General features: G+C 36.6%; 4 protein-coding genes across 5 annotated transcripts in view; 2 read left to right on the forward strand and 2 right to left on the reverse strand.

Annotated features, from left to right (window-relative positions):
* LOC103507081 (mediator of RNA polymerase II transcription subunit 6) overlaps positions 1-2,977 on the reverse strand; it is an 11,240-nt gene extending 8,263 nt beyond the window's left edge. The window contains exons 1-4 of the mRNA XM_026822030.1: positions 2,681-2,977; positions 2,215-2,380; positions 1,943-2,003; positions 869-1,118 (exon numbers count right to left, since the gene is read on the reverse strand). Of these exons, the coding sequence (XP_026677831.1) occupies positions 869-1,118; positions 1,943-2,003; positions 2,215-2,380; positions 2,681-2,711 (508 nt within the window). The 5' untranslated portion in view covers positions 2,712-2,977. The remainder of the gene's footprint in view (positions 1-868; positions 1,119-1,942; positions 2,004-2,214; positions 2,381-2,680) is intronic.
* A 1,760-nt stretch (positions 2,978-4,737) lies between these two features.
* LOC103507085 (mitochondrial import inner membrane translocase subunit Tim17-B) lies at positions 4,738-9,281 on the reverse strand. 2 transcript variants are annotated; one of them, XM_017443169.2, is made up of 4 exons: positions 9,100-9,281; positions 6,347-6,492; positions 5,658-5,871; positions 4,738-5,183 (listed from the first exon to the last, which is right to left on the reverse strand). In XM_017443169.2, coding segments are annotated over exons 1-4 (498 nt in total). In that variant the 5' UTR covers positions 9,101-9,281; the 3' UTR covers positions 4,738-5,046. The 2 variants fall into 2 exon arrangements, with proteins under 2 accessions (XP_017298658.1, XP_017298657.1); XM_017443168.2 differs by lacking the exon at positions 9,100-9,281 and adding an exon at positions 6,778-6,942.
* Positions 7,333-8,648, forward strand: LOC103507080 (transmembrane protein 70 homolog, mitochondrial). Its single transcript, XM_008471523.3, has 3 exons — positions 7,333-7,682; positions 7,840-8,157; positions 8,366-8,648. Exons 1-3 carry the CDS (start codon positions 7,536-7,538, stop codon positions 8,564-8,566), a joined length of 666 nt encoding a protein of 221 aa, XP_008469745.1. The 5' UTR covers positions 7,333-7,535; the 3' UTR covers positions 8,567-8,648.
* A 395-nt stretch (positions 9,282-9,676) lies between the features above and the next one.
* LOC103507079 (transmembrane protein 70 homolog, mitochondrial) lies at positions 9,677-11,592 on the forward strand. The gene is made up of 3 exons (XM_008471521.3): positions 9,677-10,035; positions 10,305-10,622; positions 10,797-11,592. The coding sequence occupies exons 1-3, from the start codon at positions 9,889-9,891 to the stop codon at positions 10,995-10,997; spliced, it is 666 nt and encodes a 221-aa protein (XP_008469743.1). The 5' UTR covers positions 9,677-9,888; the 3' UTR covers positions 10,998-11,592.
* The last annotated feature ends 13 nt before the right edge of the window (positions 11,593-11,605 follow it).

Here is an 11,605-nt window from a genome sequence, read left to right on the forward strand (position 1 = left end):
AGATGAGGAATATATTGTAAAACGAAAGCAATCTCCGTGCCCGAGTGGGTATCAAACTAAAAGTGACTACAAATTACGGGGACCAACGGACCATTTTCAGTCTGTTGCGATCGGTCAGGTTTTTTTTTTTTTTTTTTTTTTTTTTTTTTTTTTTTTACGGAAAAAATTCTTAAAATCACAAGAGAACTCGAAAAATGCTAACGTTCCGAGCAACACTGCACATGGTGAAATGGTCTGTCGTGTCGGACCAAAAATAAAATTCGTTTGGAATGGTCCGGAGGGGCGGTAAATTTTGTCCGCCGCGCCGGACAATATCCGGACCAAATATTGGTCCGGTCCAGTCCAGTCCGTCTAATGGTTCGGAGCTGACTCACCGACTGACTAGTGCACTGAAAAGAGTAGTTCTTTTACTAACTTACTGCTTACAAATCCCTTTACACTCACTCCGTTCAAACACTTACTAACCAGCCTAGCAAGCTGGCAGTTCTTCAAAGGGTTCTCTCTGCTTTTAAAGACCAAGCACAAGTCCTCACGATGGTTGACTGCGGTTCAGGACGAGCGAGCCAATTTAACATGGCTAGAGCTAGAGACCATCACCCCGGTGTATAGCAGATACAAAAAGACATCTTTTCTTTATTCTGCTATCGCCATTCGGCGAAAGCTAAAGCCGCTACAACAACAACAACAACAATGGTTTGTCAAACAGAAAGGAAATTTTCTCATTAATTCTTGGTGCCAATCAGGCCTTTGGAAGGCCCTCTCTTTCAAAAAATTGGGTTTAGTGTTAAGCTAAAGAAAGTATCCCCTTAAGATAAAAAAAAGTACAGAAAATATCCATTTTCAATCCCCCTCATTGGCATAGAATTACCTTGAGTATTCTGCTGAGGGGCTTGAGGAACTGGGGGAACGGGGAAATGTCTCGTCAACTCTGACAGCAACATATCAACCCTCTGTCTCTGAAATATACTCGATGGCTCTTCTTTAACAATTTCCTTCTTCACTGTGTCCTTTCCCTGCGGTAACATCTTGCTGTCCCAGCTGTAACCTTTGTTTGGGTTGTACTTGGATAGACTGTTGACCTCTTCCAATGCAGATTGTAAATGATGCACTGTAGATAACTGAAAAAGGATAGCATTGATCAACTCAGGTAAACATGTGTTGGTTTTATAGTTCACTTTTATATCTTGGGGTATGTGTTGATTGGAGAATACAGTTGAACCTCAATAAAATTGATAGAGAAACAAAAAGAAATGGGCAGGAAAAGGAAAAGAAAAAAAAAAATGGAATCTAGTTAAAATTAAAAGCAATAATATTATTTTCTTTTGTGTTTTCCAGGAACATGACAGGTCTGGAATACATTGTGCTTCATGTTCAAGAACCAATTCTGTATGTTATACGTAAACAACACCGGCATTATATAGTTCACTTTTATATCTTGGGGTATCTGGAGAATACAGTTGAACCTCAATAAAATTGATAGAGAAACAAAAAGGAAATGGGCAGGAAAATTAAAGAAAGAAACATCAAAAATGCAATCTATTCCACAAACTATAAAATGAATAATAATCTTTTCTTTCATTTTCCAGGAACATGACAGGTCTGGAATACATTGTGCTTCATGTTCAAGAACCGATTCTGTATGTTATACGTAAACAACACCGGCATTCCATGGAACAGACAACACCTATTGCAGACTACTACATTATTGCAGGAGTTGTGTACCAAGCACCTGATCTAGCATCTGTTATCAGTTCTAGACTGGTAAGTGACTGGTGAGCAGTATAGGTTTTGAGATAAGTAAGAGAAATTAATGTCTAAAAAATAGGTAGGTACTGGTTCATAATTTTTGCTGTGGGTGAAGTTCAAAATGCTTAGTCAAGCAGAAGCCCTAGGAGCTCAGAGGTACAAAAAATAAAATGATTTTTTTTTTTTTTTTTTAAGTAGGTACATACAGAATTGGTTCTTGAACATGAAGCACAATGTATTCCAGACCTGTCATGTTCCTGGAAAATGAAAGAAAAGATTATTATTAATTTTATAGTTTTTGGAATACTATAGTTTTTGGAATAGATTGCATTTTTGATGTCTCTTTCTTTAATTTTTGTGCCCAATTCCTTTTGTTTCTCTATCAATTTTATTGAGGTTCAACTGTATTCTCCAGTCAACACATACCCCAAGATATAAAAGTGAACTATAAAACCAACAAATGTTTACCTGAGTTGATCAATGCTAAGCCGTTGCATTTTGATGATCTCATTGTTGCATGTACGGTCATAGAATGGGTTACTTCTTTCGGAAAAATAATCCATGATATTGGCAGGGTTCAACACTGGAATCCAAGCACTGTCATGCCAGGATAAGCTGAGTGGATTTTCTGACACTAAGGGGGAGAAAGGAGAAAGTCCATTAGATTTTTTGAGTACTCACAACCTAAATTTATCATTGACCTGAACAATACAGTTGTGAGTGTCCAAGTCAAGCTATAAATATAGCAGAGTAGTGATCAAGGAACCACAGTTGTGCCAAGCATGTTCTTTTAATAAAAGCCAGGTAAACCCTCTTTTACTGTTATGTAGGCTGATGAGTGGTAGGTAGGTGTTTTTCTGGGTTTTATTTGCAGGCATTATTCACTTTCTAATCTGGTATAAACAGACCAGTCATATCTACATTATTTACTTACCTGGTAGCATTCCAACTCTGCCGGACATCATTTTTGACAGGAACAAAGTGAACAAGCTTCACAGATCACAATCTGATTGTTCACAGGATGTGTTAGGTAAAATCTGATTAGAGCTTGTAGAAGATCTCTCTAAGCTTGTGCAGATAACTTCACTAGGACCATAAATAGTTAAATAGATCAAAGCAGAATCTCAAAGAAAGTTGTACCGGAAAACTTTTCCTTTCTTGTTTTGTGATTAATTTCCAAATTTTCCAAGGAGCTCAAAAATTTCCACGTAAAATTATGGAAGATCGGGAATATCGGGATCTTTTTGTCTTTTTTAAAAAATAATAATAAATAAAACAGTGTTGCCAAGTTGGAAAAAACCTCTTTCGCGGAAAACCTCCGAGATAAGAACCGTTCACATCGCACATTTTTCTTTCGGCGTTTGATCTTTGATCTCTCACGAATCCCTCTGGCTAGGTGGAGTGCTGGTCAAGGCGGTCGCCTAGTACACAGAAGGTCGCGGGTTCGATAGTAATAATAAAAGTTAAGTTTCACTCCTTCATGCCAGCCTAGTTAGCTTGGTTGGTAACGCGTCTGCCTTGTAAGAGCTAGGCCGTAAGTTCAATTCCCGCCCGGGGCGGATTTTATTCTGAACAGATAATGTTCATAATCGAAAAGGCTGGCTTTCTCTTATCCTGTCTTCCTTCTCTCTTCGATTCCGGGACGATAAGACCTTGGCAGTTACAGTTCCCTTTATCTACTATATAAAAAAATCTAAATAAAAAGAGACTCAAAGTGATTTTGGGTAGGTATGAATAAAATAAGAGCAAAGGATTGCGAATAGAATAAATTTAATAATAGCCTGTACAAAGGCTCACTCTGTATTTCCAAAAGAATTTTTAATGGAGCAACATATAATTTAACAAGGAACAAGAGACAGAGTGACATATTCTCAGGGTCACCTCCCTAGAAGGTCTAAAGACACTTTAGGATTAAAAGAAATATAAAACTTACAAAATACACCTGAAGAACAGCAGTCTTTCTCTATGTACACCGAAATTAAATATCTATCGCTAAATTATCAACACAGATACATCAATAAGTAAGATAAATAAAAAAAGGAAATGCTACCATTGGCTTTACGAAACATTGAAGTTAAATCCCTATAAGTTAGGGACCAAGGGACTGAAAGATTCTCTAGAGTTTTTCTTCGGTAAGGGTTTAACGTCATCTAAAGCAATTTGCAAGGTACAAATCCCCAAGAATAGTACATAGTTCTAAACCCCTATGTATAATTTGAGTTTTAAATCCCTTTACTTAGGTTTCTAAACCCTGATGCTGAGGATTCTTAACCCCTATACTCAGAGTTCTAAACAAGGCTTCCAAACCTCCAAGTTTAGGATTCTAAACCACAGTACTTAAGTCTAAGCCCCTATGCACATGATTCTAGTTTCATGGAAATACAATATTTATGTGCTCTTCCACTAATGCAAAAAGCTGAGATTAGATTTCACAAGTCAAAATGCTGACAGTTTATGGGGAGCATAGCTTGCATAATCAAAATCTAGCTTTAAGTACTGAAGTACTAAGCTTGAAAGACTACTGTTCAGCAGATGAAATCTTCACAGGTTGCCATTTCCCCATGACTTGAGGAAAAACCAATGACTGTGAGGTCTCATCAAGACCCAACAGTCTTTTCAAATGTCACACTGTACAGATTTGATGAAAACTATTTACATGAGGGTGCTGTCTAGTGTACTGACATCTTGACACTAAATCCTCCATCAGCATCCACTCAAAGGTCACTACAGTCGACCCTGCACTCTAAATCATCTTGGAGCAATATTTACGAGCTGGAAGCACCGGGTGCATTTTGTTGCTGCTGTTGGGCTTCGAACGCTTCTTGGAATGTGGGAGGTCGAAATTGTTCAGCTGTGAATCGTGTGAAGAGAATTCCAATGCCTTCAATCATGGCCAGCAAAATAGTTTCATGGAAATACAATATTTATGTGCTCTTCCACTAATGCAAAAAGCTGAGATTAGATTTCAAAAGTCAAAATGCTGACAGTTTATGGGGAGCATAGCTTGGATAATCAAAATCTAGCTTTAGTACTGAAGTACTGAGCTTGAAAGACTACTGTTCAGCAGATGAAATCTTCACAGGTTGCCATTTTCCCATGACTTGAGGAAAAACCAATGACTGTGAGGTCACACAAAGACCTAACAGTCTTTACAAATGTCACACTGTACAGATTCGATGAAAACTATTTACATGAGGGTGCTGTCTAGCGTACTGACATCTTGACACTAAATCCTCCATCAGCATCCACTCAAAGGTCACTACAGTCGACCCCGCACTCTAAATCATCTTGGAGCAATATTTACGAGCTGGAAGTGCCAGGTGCATTTTGTTGCTGCTGTTGGGCTTCAAACGCTTCTTGGAATGTGGGAGGTCGAAATTGTTCAGCTGTGAATCGTGTGAAGAGAATTCCAATGCCTTCAATCATGGCCAGCAAAAGGAACTTTCCTGAGGCTATAGAAAGACAACAGCCGAGGAGTTTAACATTATTTACCGGTAAAAAAGATTATAAAAGGTATAAAAAACGCAAAAAAAGAAAATACAATTTCCCGATTTCCGATTTTCCGAAACTGGATTTTTTTTTTTTTTTTTTTTTTCAAACAAAAAACATATAAATTCAATCATGGCCAGCAAAATACCTGGAAATAAACAATAGAAATCACAGCATTAGAAATATGGTCAGGAAAATAAATATATGACTTTTAAAAATCTTTTAATTTATTTTTTCAATTTATCTCTTCATTTTACTAAGTTAGAAAATTGTAGAATGAGATGATACTGGTACCCTGATTAGGTGCAGGATCAAAGAGTAGCACCAATTCCAATGTTCTAACCCTGAACTGAGGCTAACCATTCAAATAAAATGCTAAAATATTTTTTACTTTAAGCAATTAAAATCTAGCCTTTCTAACTTACCACCTATCAAAGCACTTCCTGCCATAGCAGGAACCCCATTTCTGGCAGCTAAAATTCCACCCGTAGCAGCTCCACTGATAATAGAATTCCATGGGTCTTCCTTCTTCCGTACATAGACTAGAGAACAATCTATCGTTGAGAACATGGCACCCCATACAGCAAAGTTACCGGCTAAGATGGGAGACTTTTGTTTGATTGTGGTAGTCATTCCCTGAAACATGAGAAAAGGAAAAGTTAGAGTACTAAAACAGGAGAGAGAGAAAAAAGGAAAAATTGCAGGATTAAAACTTCCTTATGGATCATAGTTAGGAACAAATTTTCATTGCTTACTTTATTATTGAGTCTTTATTTGTTCATTACCCAACCTCTTTTACAAGAGTTAAGTTCAAGTATTCAACCAAATAATGGGCTCTCACTGTTTTATTGGGTATACATGTAATTAATAAAATAAAAGACGATTTTCTTTTATGATCATTTTTAATATTTTTTGACAACTTTATTAATTGATTATTATTTTTTTATTGAAAAACAACAAAAGCGTCACCCAAAAAGTCCCGCTCATCATAACGCATAATTTAGGTACTTCCTCAAATAGGCCCGATTGTAATATGAAACACAAAAGGGCCCGTTTGTTATACACAACCCAAACACTCACGGACAATAAATTAACACCAAGATAAACTTACCAAGAACCTCCTGTTCATACCACTGGGGGCATTTCTGAAGCCTTTGATTCCGTGAAATAGAGCTCCTCCTATCAAACCCATTGTGAATGCACCACCGCAGTCATCAACAATCCTCCATGGACATGGCTCTCTAGCATATTCTTCCACTGCAAAAGGAAAATATCATCCATTAATAATAAAACAATAATTGTCTCTATTAATCAAAGCTGAAAGGTAACGGGTACACAAAGGTCAAGGTAGTCTGTGTTATCAGTAGGTGTCTACCTTCATATTGAACAGAGCTTCCTTGAGAGATATTTCAAATGCACTTGAACTTCCTGAATAAAAATGCAAGGTAGATAAAGCACAGCATAAACCGGATACATAAGAATAGGTAGGTATAGTGAAGTTATTTGGGGCCTAGGTTGCACCATCTGATTGGAGCTACTTACTTTATTGAGATTTATTGATGTCCGGACTAACCAGGTACTGCCTGGCTTTACTGAACCTTAGGTAATGTTGCGGACACAGAAGAACACCTTTTCCTTTCTAATTTTGGCCAAAAAGTCTTTTACTGGAGGAAAATTGATAAAATGATAAAAAGAATATTTTCAATTTTTTTAAAAGTGAGGTTAGGATTTTTCAAATATAAAACGCCTGCATTTGTTTTGAAATCTGGATAAAATGCAATGTGCACAACATCAAGGCTATTGTTAAAGGAGGTGTGCTTATTTGTCACCTCTTTTTTTCCAAGGGTTTTTGAATGGAAAGAGGAAAATAAAATAGATTTGAAGTAAAAAAAAAAAACGTATTTGGGGTAGTTTTACAGGGTATCCCATCCAGTTTTCACCTTTGAATTGAATGTGCCCAGGACAGCTTCGAAAAAAAATCAAGTTTTTTTTTCCTCTTCCGCTTAAATCGTGCATCGTGTGAAAATGTCTTTACAAAAAACAACTGATAATGAAAAAGCGCGCTAAATTTTAAAAATTGAAAATCTTTTCAAAAAAAAATCTTTCCCACAGACCGAAAGTGAAAACAATTTTGATAAGGAACGAGGGACTGTTGGTTAATTGGTTATTTAAAGGGTTTTATCGTGGATTAGTAAACACCAGTGCAATTACTATGGACTAAAGCAGAGGAACATAAAAAACACTCATCAGCAAACTAAAATTTTGTGCCTGGTGTCTCTAAAGTCCCCAGTGTGTTAAAAATGTTAAGCAGAAGCTTATATTTTTCAGCCAAGATATGTCTCAATCAGACATCAACAAACTTATTGTTACTCAAACAGGCAGACAAGCAAGTCTTCAACCTAGCAAGACACTTCACTGTAAAATCATCTCACTCACAAGCATCCAGAGTAAGTAAATCATCAGTATGTCATGCCCCATGTGATCAGAAAATTCTTCATGAAAGTTACCAATGTTTCTTGGTATTATTATGTTGTGGCTATTGCCAAATGTAGAGGAAGAGAAGAAGAAAAATGAATTTTATACCTTTTTCAATTTTAATTTCAGGTGGACAAAGAAAACAAGAATGACATCCTGATATACGAAGGTCCATTAGCATCCAAAATACGACTTGCTAAACTATTCTCCCTGTCCTCATCAATGATTGGTCTATCATTACAACCCATACTTTATCAGAAAACTCTCGAGGCAGGAACAGGACTAGCGGTGACAATAGGAGGAGCTATATTCCTCGGCTTTTTCACATTTGTCACACCAGTTCTATTACATTTGGTGTCGAGGAAATATGTGTCCCATTTGTTCTACAACCCACATACAGATGAATTCACAGCTAGCACTTACAATATATTTCTCATCCCTAAACTGGTAAGTTTTGGAGATACCTAGATACACATATTACACATATGTTGATCCATTCCTTGTGACTTTTTTTTTTTTCTTCAATTTTATTATTATTGAAAAAGGAAACAGTAACAATGGAGACTGTGTGGAAATTGAACCCACAGTCCACCACTTTCAAGGCAGGTGTGCTACCTTGCTAGCTAACTAAATTTTGTCACTTTCTCTGTTTCAGACAATATTCAAAGCCATAGATGTCACAAGGCCAGATTTACCCACCATGTTTGCTTCATTCTACGTGAGAGGCAAACCCTTGTTTGTAGACCCAGAGAATTTCACAGATATAGAATTGTATAAGAAAATGATGGGCTACGACAAACCAGTTGATCTGAAGCTAAGCAAGCCAGAACTGAACAAACCGGCAAACTTTAAGTAGAAGAGAGGATTGCTCAAAGTAGGTTTTAATGAGAATCTTCAATAACATGTGGTCCTATACCTAGGTACATTAAAAAAAAAAAGAAACTAATGTGCAGACTGCCTTGAGTTAAAGGTAAAAATCAGGCAATGTTAATGAAGATATATGGTATTATTCTTGACAGAGCTCCTCCTATCAGACCCATTGTGAATGCACCACCGCAATCATCAACAATCCTCCACGGACATGGCTCTCTAGCATATTCTTCCACTGCAAAAGGAAAATATCATCCATTAATAATAAAACAATATTTCTTGTCTCTATGAATCAAAGCTGAAAGGTAACGGGTACACAAAGGTCAAGGTAGTCTGTGTTATCAGTAGGTGTCTACCTTCATATTAAACAGAGCTTCCTTGGGAGAAATTTGATTCAAATGCACTTGAACTTCTGGGATAAAAACGCAAGGTAGATAAAGCACAGCACAAACCGGATACATAAGAATTTAATGAAGTTATTTGGGGCCTAGGTTGCACCATCTGATTGCAGCTACTTACTTTATTGAGATTTATTGATATCCGGACTAACCAGGTACTGCCTGGCTTTACTGAACCTTAGGTGATGTTGCGGATACAGAAGAACACCTTTTCCTTTCTAATTTTGGCCAAAAAGTATTTTACTGGAGGAAAATTGATAAAATGATAAAGATAAAAATTAAAAAAATGGAATAGAGTAGGTATTTTCAATTTTTTTAAAAGTGAGGTTAGGATTTTTCAAATATAAAACGCCTGTATTTGTTTGAAATCTTGATAAAATGCAATGTGCACAACATCAAGGCTATTGTTAAAGGAGGTGTGCTTATTTGTCACCTCTTTTTTTCCAAGGGTTTTTGAATGGAAAGAGGAAAATAAAATAGATTTGAAGTAAAAAAAAATCGTATTTGGGGTAGTTTTACAGGGTATACCATCCAATTTTCACCTTTGAATGTGCCCAGGACAGCTTCGAAAAAAAATCAAGTTTTTTTTTCCTCTTCCGCCTAAATCGTGCATCGTGTGAAAATGTCTTTACAAAAAACAACTGATAATGAAAAAGCGCGCCAAATTTTAAAAATTGAAAATCTTTTCAAAAAAAATCTTTCCCACAGACCGAAACCGAAACACCGAAAGTCCGAAAGTGATAACAATTTTGATAAGGAACGAGGGACTGTTGGTTATTTAAAGGGTTTTATCGTGGATTAGTAAACACCAGTGCAATTACTATGGACTAAAGCAGAGGAACATAAAAAACACTCATCAGCAAACTAAAATTTTGTGCCTGGTGTCTCTAAAGTCCCCAGTGTGTTAAAAATGTTAAGCAGAAGCTTATATTTTTCAGCCAAGATATGTCTCAATCAGACATCAACAAACTTATTGTTACTCAAACAGGCAGACAAGCAAGTCTTCAACCTAGCAAGACACTTCACTGTAAAATCATCTCACTCACAAGCATCCAGAGTAAGTAAATCATCAGTATGTCATGCCCCTATACTTACCATGTGATTGGAAAACTTCATGAAACTTACCAATTTTTCTTGATATTAATATGACTAAAACCGTGAAACTCTATTTCGTATAAATATAGGCTGGTAGGCGCTTTGAACTCTTGACATTCATGCACCTCTCGGCACACTTGACGTTGTGGCTATTGCCAAATGTAGAGGGAGGGGAGAAGAAGAAAAATTCATTTGATACCTTTTTTCATATTTCTTTAATTTTAATTTCAGGTGGACAAAGAAAACAAGAATGACATCCTAATATACGAGGGTCCATTAGCGTCCAAAATACGACTTGCTAAACTATTCTCCCTGTCCTCATCAATGATTGGTCTATCATTACAACCCATACTTTATCAGAAAACTCTCGAGGCAGGAACAGGACTAGCGGTGACAATAGGAGGAGCTATATTCCTCGGCTTTTTCACATTTGTCACACCAGTTCTATTACATTTGGTGTCGAGGAAATATGTGTCACATTTGTTCTACAACCCAAACACAGATGAATTCACAGCTAGCACTTACAATATATTTCTCATCCCTAAACTGGTAAGTTTTGGAGGTACCTAGATGTACATATGTTGCCCTTCCTTGTGACTTTTTTTATTGATTTTTAAGGAAATTAAAGGATGGAGCTTGTGTGGGAATTGAACCCACAGTCCACCACTTTCAAGGCAGGTGTGCTACCTAAGTAACTAGATTTTGTCACTTTCTCTGTTTCAGACAATATTCAAAGCCATAGATGTCACAAGGCCAGATTTACCCACCATGTTTGCTTCGTTCTACGTGAGAGGCAAACCCTTGTTTGTAGATCCGGAAAATTTCACAGATATAGAATTGTATAAGAAAATGATGGGCTATGACAAACCAGTTGATCTGAAGCTAAGCAAGCCAGAACTGAACAAACCGGCAAACTTTAAGTAGAAGAGAGGATTGCTCAAAGTAGGTTTTAATGAGAATCTTCAATAACATGTGCTCCTATACCTAGGTACATTAAAAAAATAAACTAATGTGCAGACTGCCTTGAGTGAAAGGTAAAAATCAGGCAATGTTAATGAAGATATGTTATTATTCTTGACTCGTCTTAGTCAACCGAGGTCTTGAACAAATGAGGGTAAAATTGTCTCAGTAGGTGTCAAACTCATGCTCCCTCCTTTTCTAGATGAGTAGATTCACCATCTTATATTATAAAAACAAGTTGTATCATAAAGGCAGATACATGGCTTGTTCCAAAAGGCATGACTGACTTCTCACTCCTTATGTTTTTCTCCGTGCATAGAAAATATTGACAAACAGTATGAAATTATTTCTGTACATGGAGGAAAAAGTGAGGAGTTTGGAGTGCAGAGTCTGACCCACAGATCAAAAAACAAGAAGTGTTATGAAATGAAATACAAATGTTTTATCGTTTTAGTATTGTTGATTAATTTATTTTTTGGAAATAGAATTAATTTCCTAGATTAAAAGAAATATAAAACTTACAAAATACACCTGAAGAACAGCAGTCTTTCTCTATATATACACCGAAATTA

This window comes from Diaphorina citri, unplaced genomic scaffold, assembly GCF_000475195.1.
Source record: "Diaphorina citri unplaced genomic scaffold, Diaci psyllid genome assembly version 1.1 scaffold286, whole genome shotgun sequence".
NCBI lineage: Eukaryota > Metazoa > Arthropoda > Insecta > Hemiptera > Psyllidae > Diaphorina > Diaphorina citri.

Excerpts from the sequence above, each read along its gene's own strand:
- LOC103507080 (XM_008471523.3), top strand. The coding sequence starts at position 7,536 with ATGTTAAGCAGAAGCTTATATTTTTCAGCCAAGATATGTCTCAATCAG. Across the intron at positions 7,683-7,839 it reads CTCACTCACAAGCATCCAGA|GTGGACAAAGAAAACAAGAA; the intron begins GTAAGTAAATCA and ends TTTTAATTTCAG. Across the intron at positions 8,158-8,365 it reads TATTTCTCATCCCTAAACTG|ACAATATTCAAAGCCATAGA; the intron begins GTAAGTTTTGGA and ends TCTCTGTTTCAG.
- LOC103507085 (XM_017443169.2), bottom strand. Across the intron at positions 5,872-6,346 it reads GTATGAACAGGAGGTTCTTG|GGAATGACTACCACAATCAA; the intron begins GTAAGTTTATCT and ends CTCATGTTTCAG. Across the intron at positions 5,184-5,657 it reads AAGTGCTTTGATAGGTGGTA|TTTTGCTGGCCATGATTGAA; the intron begins AGTTAGAAAGGC and ends CAGGAAAGTTCC.
- LOC103507079 (XM_008471521.3), top strand. The coding sequence starts at position 9,889 with ATGTTAAGCAGAAGCTTATATTTTTCAGCCAAGATATGTCTCAATCAG. Across the intron at positions 10,036-10,304 it reads CTCACTCACAAGCATCCAGA|GTGGACAAAGAAAACAAGAA; the intron begins GTAAGTAAATCA and ends TTTTAATTTCAG. Across the intron at positions 10,623-10,796 it reads TATTTCTCATCCCTAAACTG|ACAATATTCAAAGCCATAGA; the intron begins GTAAGTTTTGGA and ends TCTCTGTTTCAG.